Genomic DNA, 18,988 nt, shown 5'->3' on the forward strand with positions numbered 1-18,988 from the left:
GCTTCTCTTTCTTTCCCCTCTTCTCTCCCTTCCTCTTCCAGTCTTCCCTCTCTCTCACTCTTCTCTCTAGGGCTCTGGGCAGACCGACGGACCGACGGGGCGAGGCGGGAGAGGAGGTCCGGCGGCCGGCGGCCGGTGGCGGCGGCGGAGACGACGCGGGAGCAGGGGAGCAAGTCGGCGACGGCGGCGAGATGCCCATGGCGAGGTACTGGAGGCGGAGCTCCGTCGGGACGGGGAGCGGGACGATGGCGGCGGACGGCGGGCACGGATCGCGTCGCCCGCCCGTGGCGACGCCAGCGCCGGCATCGCCCGCCCGCACGCGATCTCCCCCACCGCCGATCTAATGATCAGCACTATGCACTATATGGCAGCCATTGGTGGTAGTGTGGTACTAGTCGTGGCTAACTAACTGGAGGATTTCCTCATCATTCCTATAAGTAAACAGCAGCAGTCAATTCACAACAATGGTATCTCACCGTCACCTTGAACACATAACAGGTGCTAAAGGGTTTGGTAGCGACGATGGGGTCATGCAGTGTTGTTGCCACTGCCCACTGGTGAAGGCTTTCACCATCGATTGCTGCGGCATTTGCTTCAAGAGATTCCTCAACGTCCATAGAATCGACTTCTGTCTCATCAGACTTCATTGGCACTTCAAAGAATTATCTCTTTTCTGAATCTGAAGAAGACCAATTAGATGCCGTGGCAATTTGTCGTGGTGTCCAAGGAACTAAAGCCAAGAAGTTGCTGCACCCAGGAGATTTGTCCTCCAGCCCGTGATAGTTCCTTTGCATAAAAACCTGATCTGAAAGATGAGAAAGAAAATGGTGAGAAGCAACTTCAATGTATGGATGATAATCCTGTCCTGACATACAGGAGATCTTGGTGGGACTCGATGAGGAGGAGGGCCGAGGGCACCAGCACGCACTGCGGTGAGCCGCATGGCGCCGGGCGGTAGGAGGCGGAGGTGGTCAGGTTGAACGGCGACGAGGCGGCGCGTCTGGCCGCTGACAGGGGAGAAGCGCAATGGTGGCGCTCTGCCCCTCGCTGTCACCTCCCCGGTCCCATCTTTGGCCGCCGTGGAGCCCCACTGCGGCCGCCACCGCTGCCGCCGTCGCCGACCATCGTCGCGGCGCCGCCCTCCTCCTCTTCCGCCTCGCCCCACCGAGCTCCGGGCCGGCCGCCACCCTTCACCGCCAGAGTCACGACCACCATTGCCTCGCCAGTTCGCCGCGCCGAGCAACAGGAAGAGAGGCAAGAAAAGAGGGGAAACAGAGAAGATGACGTGTCATACTGACATTTGGGGCCCACGTGGGTCCCACGCTGACTCAGCAGCCACGTAGGATAAAACCGGGATTAAAACTACCGAGGGACCTATTGTGACCGGTTTTGTATAGTTAATGGACCTCTGTATATTGGTTTTGCGATTTGAGGATGTTTTTTTATCTCGATGACAAATTGAGGGACCTTCGGTGCACTTTTTCCGCGCAACAATGGGGACCATTACCGCGGACCGGCCCAAGTTGGCCCAAGTGCACTAGCCCAGCCACGAGTCAATCGGTGTCACTGAACAGCGGGCCCCAGGGAGAACGGCGCGTTCTGGGCCCCACCCTGCAGCGACTCCGGCTCGCTCGAGCGAGACAGCAGCCAAACCCTCCACTCCTCGCTTCTCCGGTGGTTCTCTTCTCTTCTCTTATCCCCCGGAGACGCCGCTGCGGCGCCACCCCCTCCTCGCCGTGGACCTCGGGGTGGGAGCGTGGCGGCCTGCACAGCCGGAGCTCAGCTCGCCTGCCGCGTCGGATGGACGCCGCCTCCTGCTGCCGCGTAAGCGCGGGCGCGCTCCCCCGATTTCCGTTCTCGCTTCTCGAACGTTCTAGAGCCTTCTACGGTGGGGGATCCGTGTGGTGTGACCCGTCGTCGCTTCTCTCGCTCTCGCAGGTCTTCTCGACGCAGAGATGCCGCTTCCCGCTGCGGAGGCTGGCGCCGCCGATTTCGCGGCGGCCGTTCGGCACGGAGTCGACGAGTGAGCTGTTCGCCGCGTCGACCTCGAAGCGGCGCTCCCGGGGGCCCGTCATGGCGGCGAAGAAGGCCGCCGAGGGTGAGTCGACTTGATCCCATTGCTGTACTGTTCTTATTTTTGGTTCAGGTTGAGGGTTTGGTGAGGGTTTTAGTAGGGGGATTGGTGTCTATATGTTGGTATTTCAGTGATGTGAGTTTTGGCTGTGGAGTAGGTGCATTAGGCGTCCGATTTTTCTTGGGATTACTCTGTCTGTGGTCAATGTATATCGTACTTGCTCTGTGGATTGTGGGGATGCCAGCCATTTTTGTCTGGTGAGGCGTTGGAGGTTGAAGCTGGTCTATGGCCTGGAGATTTTCGTTCTTGCTGTTCACGTTTTGATGGGATTGATCACAGGGTGAGGCACATGATTACAGATATTGAACTCGTGTGACGTACAGCTTAAACTGGTTGGTTAATTTAGGTTCAAATATGTGATTGTAGTTTCCACTTCTGCAATTGCTATAATTATTTTCAGCTTAAGCACGTAGGGCTTATTAAACTCATTACCAAACTTGTTTTACTGCAGTTTTCTGTTACATTTGTACTTTTATGATTGATGTGTGTTACTTAGGCTCAATCTGCTTGGTTTAGCCTTAAGTATGCTATGACCTGGGATTTTTGTAACTGGTGTACTTTTCAAATTTAAGAATGTAATACTTGTTGGAGTCACAATACATTACACACACCTATTGGACTTCTCAGTTCGCACCAAAATGCACTTATTAGATCTCAAGCACCATGGTTGGAAGATTATTCTTGTTTTGCGTATCAGATTAAGCTTAATTCTCATTTTCTCCATTTGGAGTAGCATCAACTAGTGCTCGAAAGTCGAAACTTGATGCTTGTGCTTGTTAGGATGAAAGCTGTTTAAGCTTAAATGTGTTTTGTATACCCAGAATTCGGTAATCAGATTGATTTTTGAAAATAACTTTGTTATCTGGTGTTAGTTGAAACTTTGTTATTTCAGTACATTCCATTGAGATTCAAATGCAGTGAGACCCTCTGCTTACTTAGTAGGTGTCAATACTGAAGCTTTTACTGGCAAAAGTTATGGTGTATTTTGTAATGAAAATCTCGTAGAGACATGTAATTAATTTTATCTGGCTGTTTTATAATGAATAGTAGTTGGTAGTTTGACAGGTTGAATCCCAGTTTCCATTTAGTACTGCTTGCAGAGTTAAATTCATTAAGATAATTATATATTTAGCTTCTTGATTCTGGCTAGGTGCTAAACAAGAAGAGGGGAAATACAAACACACGGTGGATCTACCAAAGACAACTTTTGGCTTGAGAGCTAATTCTGTTGTGCGGGAGCCGGAGCTCCAGAAGTTGTGGGAGGAGAACCAGGTGCTCAAGAGGGTATCAGAAAGGAACACTGGGGTGAGTATTTCTTCGAGTAAAGCTAAAAGTAAAATTAAAATTTACCTGACTTTGTTGGTTTTCTTGACTGTTGGATTAGGCTACATTTGTTCTCCATGATGGTCCTCCTTATGCTAATGGTGATCTTCATATGGGCCATGCACTGAATAAAATCCTCAAAGATATTATAAACCGTTACAAGGTATCGTTTACGCTTCAATCTAATCCGAGTATTTTTCTTTAAAAACCATTGATGTATTTTTCAGGGCAATTACTGATGCAGTCATAGTATGTTGTCTTATTCAGTTCAATCCATAGGATATTCTCTGTTCTGAGATCAATGTTACTGTACGGATGATTGGTGCATAGATTTTATTGTCTTTTCCAATGCAGTGCAATTTCTGTCATTTCTTTATCTTCACATGTAGAGCTCTTTAGTGTAGTTGATTGTGTACGAGATTTGGATGATTAATGAACTTTTTGCTAATTCTAGTAGTTTTTTCCTGATAACTCTCTTCGCTGAAATGTCTTTAACTTTTTTTGGCTGGATGACTATGCTTTTTATGTTGGTCCAAACCGAAATTGGGAACATAGATCAACTGACACCAAAATTTGCTTTTCTTCTGTGTGCAGCTGCTTCAGAATCACAAAGTTTCTTTTATTCCTGGATGGGATTGCCATGGCCTTCCAATCGAATTAAAAGGCAAGTTCATCTTTATATCCAATGGAAACACCCTATGTTTACAAGAAGTTAGGTAGGGGTTGGTTTTAACACAATGCTTGCATGTGTTAGACCAGCCAAGTAATTATTGAATATCCTTCCAAATGTAACCATTGACTATTTGCTGCAGTTCTAAAGTCACTGGACAAGGAAACATTGAATGCTCTGACACCTATAAAATTAAGGCAGAAGGCTGCAAAATTTGCTAAAGCGACGGTTACTACACAAATGAATTCTTTCAAGGTAACCATTTCTTTATTTTAAAGTACTTTAGTGGTGACATGATCTAATAGCAAGTTGCCCTTATCTATGTTTTGTGGTATTTCCTGGTATGATTGCTGACTTGCAGTCATCTAATATCTGGAATTCTGTCTCATGTTAGCCTTTAGTTTCATATTTCTATAATTGTATTAACCAATGACATTGTGCCTGCAGCGGTTTGGTGTATGGGCAGATTGGGACAACCCTTATCTAACTCTGTCACCAGAGTATGAAGCTGCTCAGGTCTGATCCTAGTGTTTATAGTAATTTTGCCATTGCATCAGAACTTATTTATCCATTTCACATGAATGAAAGCTTGGAGGTTTGGAATTACCTTAGTTAGATCATTGATATCATCTTGGTCACATTATAGCTGCTAGCTCTAATAAAAAAAATAGAGCTGTTTACTTTCAGTTCCTTTTAGTCCATTTACCATCGTTGATATAAAATATATAACGTGTATGCAAATTTTATGCTGCGAGAATAAATACTGATGTTTTCTTTTTCATCCTTATCATATGTTTTTAATCAAGGCTAACCGTAACAACTCTTGTTCTCCATTTTGATATGCCAGCTAGAAGTTTTCGGCCAAATGGTTATGAAAGGATATATCTACCGCGGGCGAAAACCTGTTCATTGGAGTCCGTCATCACGTACAGCTTTAGCAGAAGCTGAGTTGGAGGTATGCTTGAACTTTCTACTTGCTGCTATTAATTTGCTGTCAAAGGCTTTGTTGTGCATTAATTTTTAAGCGACTATTAAATATACGAATAAAAAATTGACAATTCTGATTTGTTTCCTGTTTAATTTCAATAATTTTCTTGTGCTTCAGTATGTCTTCTCAGTGAAAAGCCACTAGATGTGTCACCTATTTCTTCCCGTTAATATTAGGCCTACACTGCTGCAGAAAACTACCGAGCTTTTTTCATGAAGTCCTTTCATGTTTAAGAACACTTCTCTTACTAACCAACCATAAGAGCGCTTTATGTGTCTTATTACATAAAGCACATTACTTCGTACATGTAGTCTTTCACTTAATTCATGATTGGTGATCTTTTATTTTTTTTCTCCCTTTTCATTTATGTTCTTTAGATTTCTTTTGAATTTGATTCCTCATATCATCACATGCATTCCTTCTGTTCTTCCAGTATTCAGAAAATCATATTTCCAAAAGCATGTATGCTGCATTCAAGATCACCAATCTGTCTAAGCCTGGGTTGCTGGAGGAATTTCTCCCTAATTTATGCCTAGCCATATGGACCACTACTCCATGGACGATTCCTGCTAATGCTGGTGAGGTGATGCCTTGATTGCTTTAATGTATTCAGTGAGTGTCACTCTTATAATTGGATTTCATCAGAGCCAACGTAATTAATTTCAAAATATGTGGCTAATTTTGAAGCTATATGCGTCTGTACATGGAAAATAGCATATTAAGAAACAGAAAACTTCACATGTTTTGTAGTTCCTAGAACCTGTAATTCCTAGAAGGCTAGAACTTGATTAAGAAATACTAAGTAATATCTACGTTACAGTGATATAACATAGTTTGATTGTAAATCATGGCACACATCTTGCTTCCAATAAAAAAAAGAAAGCTCTTTGCCGATTTATCCCTCCATAGCAAGAAGATTCTTCATTTCAAGTATGGGTAAGATCGAATAGGTGATACTGGTATGCTACACAGCATTTCATGTTTTTGTTTCACCAGCAGAAACAGTGTCTTATTGTCTCAGCTATTCTGGAATTGTAGTAGATAGCATTATGTCCCTGTCTATTCTTATGTGTCTGCTGCACATACTGTATGGATTCGCTTCAACTCTTTGGTATTCTCTACATATTAACTTGTCTAAGAAGCCCTTTCTTCTTTAACCAGCTGTTGCTGTGAACCCTGAGCTCACTTATGTAGTAGTTGAGCTGCAATCTGTACTAGAAAGTGAATCAACATCTGGTGGAAATCAACGAAAGCTTGGGAGTATTTTGAGCCCTGGGAGTCAGAAACCATTTATCATTGTGGCTGCTGATCTTGTCTCAGCTCTAGAGTCCAAGTGGGGTACGAAGCTTATAATCCAGAAATCATTTCCTGGGTCAGCCTTGGAGCACTGCAGGTATTTTGTTTAGCACTTCTCACTTCATTATGATTGTGCTTGACCTATTTATTGTTTTGTGTTTATTTACATTATATTTGGTGTTTTCAGGTATATTCATCCTGTGAATGGCAATGAATGTTCTGTTGTTCTTGGAGGAGATTACATAACAACTGAATCTGGCACTGGCCTTGTTCATACTGCCCCTGGCCATGGTCAGGAAGACTACATAACAGGTTTGAAATATGGGCTTCCTATTGTGTCTCCTGTGGATGATGAAGGAAACTTCACTGCTGAAGCTGGACAATTCAGTGGTTTAGCTGTTCTGGGAGCTGGTAATGCCGCGGTTGTGAATTATCTGGATGAACAGTGTTCTCTCATTTTAGAGGAGCCTTACAGTGAGTAGATTGACAATAACCTCCACAATCTGGTTTCACTTGTGAATACGAAAAACCTTATTAAGTTTGTCTTCCAATTGTATCTCTTGGTTCACAGAACACAAGTACCCCTATGACTGGCGGTCTAAAGAACCAACAATATTCCGAGCAACTGAACAATGGTTTGCCTCGGTGGATGGTTTCCGTAATGCTGCAATGGATGCAATTAGGCGAGTATCTTGGATTCCTTCTCAGGTTTGTAACTGCTATACTTTATTTTCCTTTACTCTTACTGTTTCACTGAACTTCCCAGTTTGAACTTTTGTTCTCTTTAGTGGCGACAAAGTTCAGTAGAACACAAACTGCTATCTGATAGTGTTTAGCATTTTTGTTCAGTGCTATTTCTCTTCTGCACTGGTACATGAAATTCTCTATGCTAATCTTGCTTTTTTTTTGTTGCTTTGGATCCTGGAAACGTTTGCTTGATTTCACATATTATGGTCAAGCAATTGCATATTTGCATGTCTGGTTCATGTAATATTATTGATAGATATCCTTTTAGACCCTTGTAAGTTGTAAGTTATAGTTTCATGCTGATATGGAATGACCTAATTGTACTGTCTGCTAGTTTCGGTACATCATCTTATGTAACTTGATAATAACTGACTTTGTGTTAATATTCCCAGGCTGAAAATAGGATTGTGGCCATGACTTCAAGCCGTTCTGACTGGTGTATTTCGCGGCAGAGAACTTGGGGGGTTCCTATTCCGGTCTTCTATCATGTAGACTCGAATGAACCTCTTATAACTGAAGAAACTATTGAACACATCAAGGGTATGTCTACGCTTGTGATTTTTACTGGTTGAAACCATCGAGTACTTGAACATTACTGTGGCTCACCTTCTGCCAAACAAGCATGTAGTTCTAACGTCGGTAGTATCTAGTTCTTGTCACATTATGGGTTTGCAGCATGGTTGTATCCGAGCTATTTAAGCAATATAAAATTCTTGTTTCTAATAAAAAGAATAAAAAGTGAATTAGAATGAGATGCCATCTTTTAAAGTTGTCGCATCTAAGTGTGTTCTCTGATTTGTATTTCCACAATGAGGTTTTAGAAAATTTCTGTTCTAGGAAAAAGCCTGAAGTTATTGTATCCAATAAGTGATCCTTTTAGATAATGGAAGCTTTATTACGACTCAGTCAATTACACCAAGATGGTACAATCCAACTGAGCCCACCCCCGGCCTCTGCATTGAATGCACACAGCCAAAAAAGAACCATAAAAAACCCCATCCCAAGCACAGGAGTGTGAAGGAAACATAAAATTAGTGGTTATCAATCTGTAGACTAGACTGCCACCCGTGCTCCTGGGTAAAAAACTCCTGCGCCACCTGGTCCAAACGTCGTGATACCATTTGTCATGAAGCTGTTAACCATTTATGTTTGCACTTTTCTGAATTAGCATAGGATAAGCCTTATGCTTGACAATGCTTCCCAGGAATTTAATTTCATTGGCCCAGTTATCTCTTTATTTTGTGTGTGCATAATAGAATTTCTGGGTTATTTTCCTCTGCTTGGATTTTAGAATCCCAAAACATATGTTAATAAATATAGTTTGCTTGTTACTCAGGTATAGTGTCAAAGAAAGGGAGTGATGCCTGGTGGTATATGACAATTGAGGAACTTCTTCCTGAAAAATATCGTGATAAAGCATCTGAGTATCGCAAGGGAACTGATACAATGGACGTTTGGTTTGACTCTGGTAGGATTATGTTTTCGTTCTTCCTCTATTAATGGTTTTGTTAACAAAGCTCAATGTTTGATGCTGGTCACAATGCCCAAAATCAATGTTCTTAGGAGAATTCCATCTTGTCTTGCTCTGCTCTCCCTCTTTGAACCTTGGCAGTTTTCAGATGTTTGTAGTTTTAACTGCTTTAACCTTCAAATTGAACCAAACTGCCCAAGCCATGTGCTATAATTCTCTCTTTTTTATACTGTGGTAGTGTACCGTTTGCTTTGATTTTGGCCATACGTATGTCACAGTGTGGCGCCGCTTAGGAAATTAACTATTTTTAAGGTGTAGCAATAGACACTTTTAGTAGGGATAAGATTAAACTCTAAAGCATCAAATGAAAAAGACTGGAGGTAATTACTTGTTATTGAGTCGTCATGCATTGTATAGTTTGCCATATAGTTTTTGTTTACAGACCTCAACTTTTATTTATTGACTCTATTAAGGGCTCAAGGCGTGCATATTGTCATGATTTTCTGGGCGAAGATAGAGCTTTGCATAGTGTCACAATGTTCTGGGAAAAGATAGAGCTTTGCTATAGTGTTTTCTTAATTATTTTGCCATCTTTTCTTGTGTCCTTGACTTTTTACTTCTGCATATTTTCCTAATTTAGGCTCCTCATGGGCTGCTGTTTTGGCAAAAAGAGATGGCCTTAATTTTCCAGCGGATATATACCTTGAAGGTTCAGACCAACACCGTGGATGGTTTCAGAGCTCATTGTTAACCAGCATTGCTACTACAGGTAATTGTGGGCTAGAAACTCGAATGAAAATCCCTTTTTTGAAAAAGCAAGTTGTTTTGCAACATTAATTGCCCAAATCATGGTTCATCCATGATGTTATTTATTCTAGATATATAAGATGTTTTTTGAGCCATATTCGGTTTAGTGTCTGACATTTCAACCACTAGTTGTGCAAATGGTGAAAATTTTTCTGTAGGCAAAGGCAATAGAACAATATTGCTTGATATAGTTGCATAATCTGAAACCACATGTGTGTTTTCTCTTGATATATTTGGAACATTATATTCTGCTGGTGGACACAATAGGTTTTCTATTTATAATTTTTCCATTAAAAAACAGGAAAGGCTCCATATTCTAGTGTTATAACTCATGGTTTTGTACTGGACGAAAAGGGTTTCAAGATGAGCAAATCTCTTGGTAATGTGGTTGATCCTGAGAAAGTAATTGTTGGTGGTAAAAATTCAAAGGTACGTTCCTAGAAAAGCTTCCGTTCTTTCTGGACTTCTAGTTTTGCCTAATGAAATATCAATCAACCTTTTGTAGCAAGAACCTGGCTATGGAGCAGATGTTCTTCGGCTATGGGTTTCTAGTGTTGATTACACTGGAGATGTGTTGGTTGGTCCACAAATTTTGCGCCAAATGTCTGACATGTACCGAAAGCTACGAGGCACAATGCGATTCCTATTGTCGAATCTCCATGATTGGAAAGTATGTTCAGTTCAACAACTAAAATTTATTTAGGTTTTGGATAAGGAAGATTCAGTACCAGGCAGCAGAGGCCATTTCATATGTTTTCAATATTTCAAACCCATATCAAAATGTCATCTTTTACTAGTTTTACATTTTGCTTAACTTTCTATTGGCTTTATTCTTTCCTTTGTCGATGCAAAGCACTGAAGCTATTTCTTTTTAGATAACATATTGCAGTGAATTTAATATTTTATACAGCCTAGTTGAATACTTTTGCTGCACATAATTTTAATCTCTTAATTATCTATCTGTTTTCCCTTCTTATGTTTTGTTTGCACATTCATTTCAATGATCATTTTTGCTCTTTATTCTTATCATCCTTTTCTCTCTTTCCTGTCAATAGCCAGAAAATTCTGTGCGCTACAGTGATCTACCGAAAATTGACAAGTATGCACTTTTCCAACTGGAAAATGTTGTGACTTCCATGAAGGATAGCTACGAGAACTACCAATTCTATAAAATATACCAGGTGGGTTAAGAGTTTGTTGTGCTTCATTACTTTCATTTTACAATGTGTGTGATCTCTTCTATACTTTTTGAGATTGTGTGATCGTAGTTGGTGTATGTTGGTCAATGGTCATCTTTCTGAGAAATGGGAAGTGGGCTTCATGATTATGATTTAGTGAATAAGAGTTTGATGGTCAAAAGTGAAAACTTTTAGCTTGAAAGTGGAATGTTCATTTTCTAATTACTGTCCTTTTCTGTTCTCCATTCTGGATCTTGAATGATATGTTTATTGGATTCTCAAATCACATGCACATTGAATGATTATATCATGCCATTTATATGCTCAGAATGGTATGATATGCATACATTATTAAAAGCAAATCCTATTGCTAATCTCTATCCATGATTGGCAAAGAGCTGCATTATCATCATCTCTAGATAACGGCATGCCTGCTGCATCATTTGTTTGTCCTCTTCACACTTTTGTAACAAGAGATTGTTGACTTGTGTTTCTATTTCAGATCCTCCAAAGATTTGCTATTGTTGATCTCTCCAATTTCTATTTGGATGTTGCAAAGGATCGACTCTATGTTGGGTATGGCTTTGATATCTTGTTCATTGGCCATCTGATTACGTTTCGTTACACTGAAAGCTCAGTCAATGTCATTTATTAATTTAGCTTGCCAGCTTCACAACTTTGTTTTTATCTTCTTATCAGTGGCCGAGTTAGCTTTACAAGGAAAAGCTGTCAGACAGTCCTCAGTGCGCATCTGCTCTATCTTGTTAGAGCCATTGCCCCCATTATGCCACATCTAGCTGAGGATGTATGGCAGAACCTACCGTTTCAACACACACTGGATGATGGATCTGTTGCTGAGTTTGTTTTTAATCTAAAATGGCCAGTTAAGAATGAAGAATGGCTCTCGGTTCCAAAGGATGATGTTGATTTTCTGAGTGTTATCCTCGAGGTATGCACTGTTTCTGCATAACTTTGAAGCGTTCACTTATGACAACCTCATAGGTTATATAGCTTTGCAGTTTTTTTCCTATAGGTCGAATATCAAACTTACGTTAAAAAATAAAACTCTGCCTTCAACTTGGAGACGTGCAACTCAGACAAGATTCCTTGTATACACGAGTAACTACTACTTATGATCTGAAATAGCATCATTTCTGCTAAATTACCTGATCCTATAGTTTATAGGACATTGCGGCTATTCTTGATTTCATGGTGATGAGCGCACTTGCATTTATGATTTCGTATTAAGATTAATTTCATGATTAAAAAATTCCATTACTTGGCAACAGTTGAGATCAGAGGTGAACAAAATTTTGGAGAGTGCTCGAACAGGAAAGCTGATAGGCTCTAGCTTAGAGGCAAAAGTTTATCTCCACGCGGAAAATGCTAACACAGTGTCCAAACTAAAGGAGCTGGTTTCGGCAACCAATGACGCTGATGCTCTGCACCGCCTGTTTATCACATCTGAGGTAAATTCAAAACTAGAGGCTGCCCTTCTGCATTCAAGTTTTTTTTTTTACACCATCTTTCTTTGTTTCTGCAGGTGGAGATCCTTCCTTCCGTAAGCTCCGAAACTACATCTGGTGTATCCTACACTGGAACTTTTAGCAGTGAGCGCACCGGCAACATCTGGATTGGTGTGACTCGCGCCGATGGCGAAAAATGTGAGAGGTGCTGGAATTATACCCGAGACGTTGGATCTTTCCTTGACCATCCTACTCTTTGTGCCCGGTGCCACGGTGTCATTGATCTGCCACCAGTTCCTGCTGCCGCGGCTGTCAGCTGAGGCTGCTCGAGAGTGACAAGGACCACTATCAGCTTCATTTGAAGATTATAGGTGGAATTAATTGTTTTTGTTCTACAATTTTGTTCCCCTCTGACCGATGATGCTAGAGGAAGGGGAAACTTGAAGAGGGTTTCGGAAACTTAGTTTCTAACTTCATTTGTTGCGTACAATAAGTTGTACCTTGATTTTTGACCATTGCTTGGCTTCCTGGAGCTGTAATTGTATATTTGTATTGCAGAACTCACACGGATTAAAGATGGAAACAGTTTTGCACACGAACTCGCATCTCCTTACTTGACGTAATGTCAGAGCGCCAGCAAGCGAAGGGGCATTTTTATACAAAAATCAGGAACCAAACGAACGAGACGGTCCGAAATTCCGAATCACGTTACCAAATACTACTCCTAGCGACCCAAACGAGAGTTTTGTTTCTCTACTGAACATATTGGCTTCTGTATTGGGCTCAGCTACAAAGTTACGATGAAAATGACGAGTTTATGAAGGTTACATGTCATAGGTTTTAGACGACAATTATGTAACTTTTTACCAATTATGGTTAGAGATTCACAAATAGATTTCAATAATATGTTCTTCTTATCTGATGGGTTATTTTTTATTTTAAATGCTTATTCTCAATGATTTGTTTAACTACACTCCTTTTTGAGTGCAACTTTGTAATAAATTGGAAAGGCTGGGATATTCTATTCCTCTATAAAAAACGAGTTTTGTTTGGTAAAAGTAAATCGGAGGGGATAACGCAGGGTGCGAGAATTATGGCCGTTGGATCTTTAGATCTCCAAGTCTAGGCCATTACCCCTCTCGTGGCCGGTCGCCGGAGATCCATCACCCGCCGTCGCCCGCTCTCCCCGGCGATCCTCCCCGAGCCGCGCGCTCGCTTCCCCCGTTGTCACCAACCTCCACGCAGGATCGGCACCGCCGCTTCTTCTCTGCCCCCAACCGCCCAATCCCCTATCCCTCGCGAGACTTTGCACGCTTAAGCCTTAAGCTTCTACTACCATTTGGATCCGGAGACCGGGAGAAGTTGGAGGGCACGGACTCCGGAGGCGTCACCCGCGGGAGGTCCCCTCTGCACCGGCCGGCTGCGGGCGCGGCGCTGATGGCGCACGAGCGTGGCGGCGCCGCGTCGTCCGCCGCGGCTCCCGCCACCGAGGAGGATGCGCTGTGAGTCTGTGTTGCCCAAATCCCTAGGTCCGTGTATTCCTAGTAGACGTTTCAGTCACGCTTCTGGTGTCACTTGATCTGAAGGCCGTGGCGATTGCAGCGAAATTCAGGGTCCTTCTCTTGTTAGTGTCGCGATGCGTTCAGTGTAGTCGAAAATTTGGTGGTTCACTTGGGCTCTGGCATTGCGATGTAGTACTAAATTTTGGGCGTATGCAGGGAATTGAGACTTTGAGAGAAGGGAAGAGAAGAGCACAGGTGATGTTTGCTTGTGGTATCCCTCCAGTTGGTATTAATTCATAAAATTGGCCGCGTACATCCAAACCGGATGTAGAGGCCAGGTTTTAATCCATCTTCTAGTAGAAAATTTAATTCATAAAATGAGGAGTATAAGCAAGGGTGACATGGTGTCCATTAAGGCATTAATACAGGGTCACTTAGTTGAGCTGACTTAGCATTCACATGATTCTTCTATGACATTGTTCTAATTTTGATTTGTCTCGATGCCTTCAGGATGTATAATTCTTCTTTCATGTAGGTTTATTGACTTGCTACATGAAGCTCCTCTCTCTGGTCATCGAGAGCCTAGAAGCATTGTTGGTGGCACCTTGTACTGTATCTTGTTGGTTAGTGCAAATTTCTTAATTTCCCATTGTTTTTATTTGTGATTATGCCTGAAAATTATTTCAAATGTATGAGTTCATTTGATAAATTATCTACAACAGCTAAAACATATGTATCTCTTTCTATCGCTACACGCCATTGCCTTATGGTACTGTCATTACCCAACAAGTCCTTGTTTTGCTTCCTTTGTCCATTTTGTAATAGCTGTATTTTATTTCTCTCTCTAGGCAGGTTATGCTGCTGTGGCAGTGTCAGCCCCATGGATATTTTACCTTGTACCAGACATGATCCCCCCATTGCTATGCAGCTCCAATGTTATCCTTCTGATTCTAACAGGTTCTCTTTGAGATCAGATGTGGCATGTTTCTGTTGCTGTTTTCTGTTTGCTACTCTATTTAGTTATTTTGTTGGTTCATGTTTTATCACTTACTATGACTTATGGTTTGCATGGAACATAACATAGGTATTTTTCAACAATATTGGGTTCACCAGGTCAGAAAAGTGAGATTGCAGGTATTTAAATGAAACAACTGCCTTTTGTTTTACTTCAATTGGACTCTGTTAACACCAAAATTTGATACAATTCTTTAGTGGACTCTTACTTTAAACTTTGCATATTAACTAGCACATTTCTGCTTTGGACGCAGGGGTATTACGATTTTAGTGAGAAATTGAAGCGCCTTGCTCGACTTCCATTTGCCACCGTTGCTAGTGGTAAGTATAGCACCAAATAAATTTGCCCGATGCTGTAATACTAGTGCGTTCTTCATTTTTTTTTAATGTTTATAACAAGTATGTCCTACTTAACTGCACTTGTTTCAACATGATTAAACTATTGTCTTTGGTATTTATTTAAGGATCTGTTAAGGAATTGAGATTTTGAGAGGTTCATATGTAAAATATTTTTTTGGCATTGAAATGACCTATTGTCCATATTCTTTTTGTTCTTTTGGCAGGCGTTGCTTCAATGCTCTTAATCATAGTCTGGCAACCTCTAGTACACATACTATCGGTTTCTTTATTGCTAAGGTACACCTTTGTAATTGCAGCTAACCTCTGCAAATTTCTCTGTTATGTCTTGAACGGAAGTTGAGGTTTATCCGGCATCTTTTGGCATGAGGTTTGGTCTGTGGATTCCCAAACAAGTTTGGGAACATGAATTATTCTCTTCTCATCCTTTCAGTGCATGTATAATTTCTTTCATTTACTATTATGCAGGATTGCTATTGTGGTTGAAGCTATATGTGCTGGATGTTTCATGAGCTTATACTTATGTGAGTCAAGTACTCAAGTCATTTGTGTCCTTGTTAGATAGTTCATCTTGACTTCTACAATTGCAGCAGTTATGCTTCCCCCAAGCAGATCCTCAGCCATGCAGGACAAACCTTGCATGCTGGAGGGTTCAAAGCCTTGTCATCATGAGTTTCGATCTCGTCATTCTTTTTTTTTTTGCTCCCACTAAGAACAGTGTTGCTTTTCCTTAGAAATGAAAGTTTCAAGCCCGATTATTTGTTTTTTCTAAGATATAATGCCCACTCGGTTCTTTTTACAGGGCATATCCACAAGTACAACTCTCTGAATGGGCACCCTGATATTTTGCGGTCCTTATATTCTGCACTCCAACTCCAACCATCTAGTTCTTTGGAAGAACGAAGGTACAACATAAGGGTGTACATTAAATGCATTGAACTTTTCCTTCTTAATTTACAATAAAATACTACCTCCGTTTTTTAATAGATGACACCGTTGACTTTTTCTCACATGTTTGACCATTCGTCTTATTCAAAAAAATTACGTAATTATAATTTATTTTGTTATGAGTTGTTTTATCACTCATAGTACTTTAAGTGTGATTTATATCTTATACATTTGCATAAAATTTCTGAATAAGACGAATGGTCAAACATGTGAGAAAAAGTCAACGGCGTCATCTATTAAAAAATGGAGGAGTAGTGTTTGAAGACACGTATAAACATGTACTATGCACAGTTTCTACCACTTCAGGCTTGGCGTTTGATTTTCTGGCAGTTTGGAAAAGCATTCTTTAGCCCATGTTTATCAGAAACATCTGTATTGAACCTATATCTAGAAGGATGTGCCTTCACATGAGTTACAAGTGTTGATATGTTGCCGAATATGTCATATGTGTACTTGGCATACTGCCAGTAGAGTTTCACAAGTTATTTTTCTTTTCACCAGGTATTATGATGGTCGTTTTTCTGACCAGCAAATGGCTCTGCTTCAGTACCAAAGGGAGAATATTCATTACCTGAGTGAGGAGGTACTTGGAAGATCAATGCAGTATATCCATTTTAAAATTTGATTATGTTAGATTGTGTTATTATTTAAATATTTGTACAAGACAACAGTAGATTACTAGCATTACTATTTCATGGAGGAATTAGCTGATCCTTGTATTTAGTTCTACATTAACTTAATTGGCCAGTTCTGTAGTCAGTGCTGAAGTTCTCAATAATAATATGTTGGAACTTCCAGAAAATTTCTTGTTGAATAACCAAACCTTTTATTTTCCTGAAAGGTGCTCCGCTTGCAAGAATGCTTAAGCAAATACCAGAGAACTGATGTTGGGAGCACTCCTCAGGTCTGCACAACACTGATTGATTGTGTTGCATTAATTAACTGACCAGCTTCGTAGGTGCAAAATTAGAGAAAGGAACTTTGTAGCTATTATGTTTATGTGAATTGATGGACTTGCATCAACCCCCTTTTAATTCTACAGGCCGATCTTGCTCATCTATTAGCATCGCGTGATCAAGAACTTAGAGCACTCTCCGCTGAGGTAATTAAACCTATATTGTAATGCTATAATGCCTCTGATCACAAAACATAATTAACTTGCCTGCTTACACTCCAGTCCTTTGTTATTTTGACCGCGTTGTTATCTTAAGCCAAGCAATTTTCTATATTCTGGCCAGGCAGGTCTCCAAAATCTCACCTGTCTTTGGCCTACTTTTTATGAACTCTTGCAAAAGCTATTACTATAGATGTTAATAATTTCTTAAAATTATATTATAGCTCAACTTTGTAGCTGTAAATGATAAGTTGAGAACCATCTATTTGAGTTGTTCATCTTTAGCACCATAACTAAAGGTGTAAAGTCTTTATTAAAATTTTCATCTTCTACTAATACCATACTAATTGAATTCACAGATGAATCAAGTGCATTCAGAGCTTCAACTTGCACGTAGTCTGATTGATGAAAAGGACTCAGAGATCCAGCGCATTCGTGTGAGCAATAATCAGGTATTTTCACAAGTAACCATCAAGAGGTTTAGCTTAGCACGTGGATCATGCTTATTTTACTTATATCGTCTTCCAAACTGTTCCTGCTTGATTACAAACATGTTGGATGCAGTATATTGAAGAAAATGATAGACTCAGAGCCATTCTTGGAGAATGGAGCGCTCGAGCAGCAAAGGTACACTGGCTAAAGTTCTGTTGTGGGTTGAGTTGTACTAGCATTATCTCTCATTGTTTTGCATGTGTTCAACAGCTTGAAAGAGCACTGGAGGCAGAGCGAATATCGAGCATTGAATTACGGAAGAACATTGCAAAACTCCGAGGGCAGACTTACAAGGATCAAAACACCTGATCTCCCTTGTTTTCAGGATATATTCACCTATGGCGATGTTTGAGCAGGTTTATCAACTCTTCAGCTGCTAAAGGTGCCACCTGTGATATCCTTGAATTCCAAACCTCTAGTGATAAGAAGAGTGCCAACACAGTCCAGTTTCGCTAACAACAAAGCAAGGTACAAGATCATCACTCAATCTGATATGCATCAAGGAAAGGAAAAATGCCTTTGCTACACCTCTCTCGTGAATGTACAGATTGATGTTTGTAAATGTTGTTCGGGAGTATGGTGCAGCACTGGTTTTTTGTGCTTCTACCTGATGCTTCTACAATGACATCTTATCATGGCAAGAGTTGTGCATTGTTTTCTGAGCACTTGCGAAATGAAAAGTGAGCATTTGTGCCTAAGCTCCCCCAAAAAGGTATATCAGACTTCTAATTTCTTCTGAGTTGAGAGTATCAAATCTGTACTGCAGTCTGAGATGCTTTGCTACCCTTTGATTCAGTTTGCTTTGCTATCTTAGATTCAGTTGGCTAGTTCTTTTTCACAGTTTAGTAGCTTTATATTACATATGTCTTGGGCAATGAAGCTCATGACCAACAACCAATGTGCAAAAGCGTTCTTCTCCCTCCTTTTCCTTTTGGACAACTGGTAGAGGGAGAAAGTTAACACCGACAAGTCAATACAGAACCAAGGAATGTTCCTGAGAATAATTTTGCTAAAATTCTACCTCGAGTTGTCCCATTCTTTATTAATCTACTTGCAAATTGTAAGGTGGAATTTCACATGTCGTTAGGACGTTAGGCCGGTAGGCCCCCATCCTTGACTATTGTTGACACTGCTATGCTTGATGCTGTCCTCTTTAATCTCTAGAAAGAAACTTGTGGGGCCTTTGGTTGTTGAAAATGCAACAACAAACGACCCTGAACAACCAGGTGCTTCAAATGAATAGGGACATTTGAGCAAATATCACATACTTCGTGCACGATTCCAATTTGTTATAATTTTCACCATACAAAATTTTGTAGTTCTGCATCTGAACAACTTCTGAAGTTGCCTCAAGCAATAAGCAATTTGCTGCGTCTGAAATACGGCAAGCACTGATTACTGAAGGATTACTGAAGCGCCTTTTTCAAACTCACGGTAGGATTGACCTCATCTGGACCGTCCGATCGAGATCCAGCGGCTAT

The 18,988-nt window shown here is 41.0% G+C and overlaps 2 protein-coding genes across 4 annotated transcripts; both read left to right on the forward strand.

Annotated features, from left to right (window-relative positions):
- The first annotated feature begins 1,434 nt into the window (after positions 1-1,434).
- Positions 1,435-12,673, forward strand: LOC127762917 (isoleucine--tRNA ligase, chloroplastic/mitochondrial). The gene is made up of 22 exons (XM_052287450.1): positions 1,435-1,824; positions 1,939-2,098; positions 3,285-3,439; positions 3,519-3,620; positions 4,052-4,121; positions 4,270-4,382; positions 4,575-4,643; positions 4,975-5,082; positions 5,549-5,693; positions 6,277-6,508; positions 6,599-6,885; positions 6,983-7,119; positions 7,551-7,698; positions 8,495-8,626; positions 9,270-9,398; positions 9,738-9,865; positions 9,942-10,106; positions 10,492-10,617; positions 11,117-11,190; positions 11,314-11,563; positions 11,904-12,083; positions 12,158-12,673. The coding sequence occupies exons 1-22, from the start codon at positions 1,435-1,437 to the stop codon at positions 12,398-12,400; spliced, it is 3,543 nt and encodes a 1,180-aa protein (XP_052143410.1). The 3' UTR covers positions 12,401-12,673.
- Positions 12,674-13,156: 483 nt separating this feature from the next.
- Positions 13,157-18,218, forward strand: LOC127762764 (protein FIP1-like). Of its 3 annotated transcripts, none has more exons than XM_052287244.1 (14): positions 13,157-13,582; positions 14,118-14,205; positions 14,431-14,539; positions 14,667-14,716; positions 14,851-14,917; positions 15,160-15,232; positions 15,422-15,477; positions 15,756-15,858; positions 16,403-16,484; positions 16,743-16,805; positions 16,944-17,003; positions 17,375-17,467; positions 17,580-17,642; positions 17,718-18,218. In XM_052287244.1, the coding sequence occupies exons 1-14, from the start codon at positions 13,518-13,520 to the stop codon at positions 17,814-17,816; spliced, it is 1,071 nt and encodes a 356-aa protein (XP_052143204.1). In that variant the 5' UTR covers positions 13,157-13,517; the 3' UTR covers positions 17,817-18,218. The 3 variants fall into 3 exon arrangements, with proteins under 3 accessions (XP_052143204.1, XP_052143205.1, XP_052143206.1); XM_052287245.1 differs by lacking the exon at positions 13,157-13,582 and adding an exon at positions 13,819-13,837; XM_052287246.1 differs by lacking the exon at positions 13,157-13,582 and having other exon boundaries at positions 14,080-14,205; positions 14,435-14,539.
- Positions 18,219-18,988: the final 770 nt, after the last annotated feature.

Source organism: Oryza glaberrima, chromosome 2 (genome assembly GCF_000147395.1).
Source record: "Oryza glaberrima chromosome 2, OglaRS2, whole genome shotgun sequence".
Taxonomy (NCBI): Eukaryota; Viridiplantae; Streptophyta; class Magnoliopsida; order Poales; family Poaceae; genus Oryza; species Oryza glaberrima.

Coding starts and splice junctions, on each gene's coding strand:
- LOC127762764 (XM_052287244.1), top strand. CDS start 13,518: ATGGCGCACGAGCGTGGCGGCGCCGCGTCGTCCGCCGCGGCTCCCGCC. Junction 14,918..15,159: donor ATTTGCCACCGTTGCTAGTG/GTAAGTATAGCA, acceptor TTCTTTTGGCAG/GCGTTGCTTCAATGCTCTTA. Junction 16,485..16,742: donor TTCATTACCTGAGTGAGGAG/GTACTTGGAAGA, acceptor TTTTCCTGAAAG/GTGCTCCGCTTGCAAGAATG.
- LOC127762917 (XM_052287450.1), top strand. CDS start 1,435: ATGTTTTTTTATCTCGATGACAAATTGAGGGACCTTCGGTGCACTTTT. Junction 1,825..1,938: donor ACGCCGCCTCCTGCTGCCGC/GTAAGCGCGGGC, acceptor TCGCTCTCGCAG/GTCTTCTCGACGCAGAGATG. Junction 5,083..5,548: donor TAGCAGAAGCTGAGTTGGAG/GTATGCTTGAAC, acceptor CTGTTCTTCCAG/TATTCAGAAAATCATATTTC.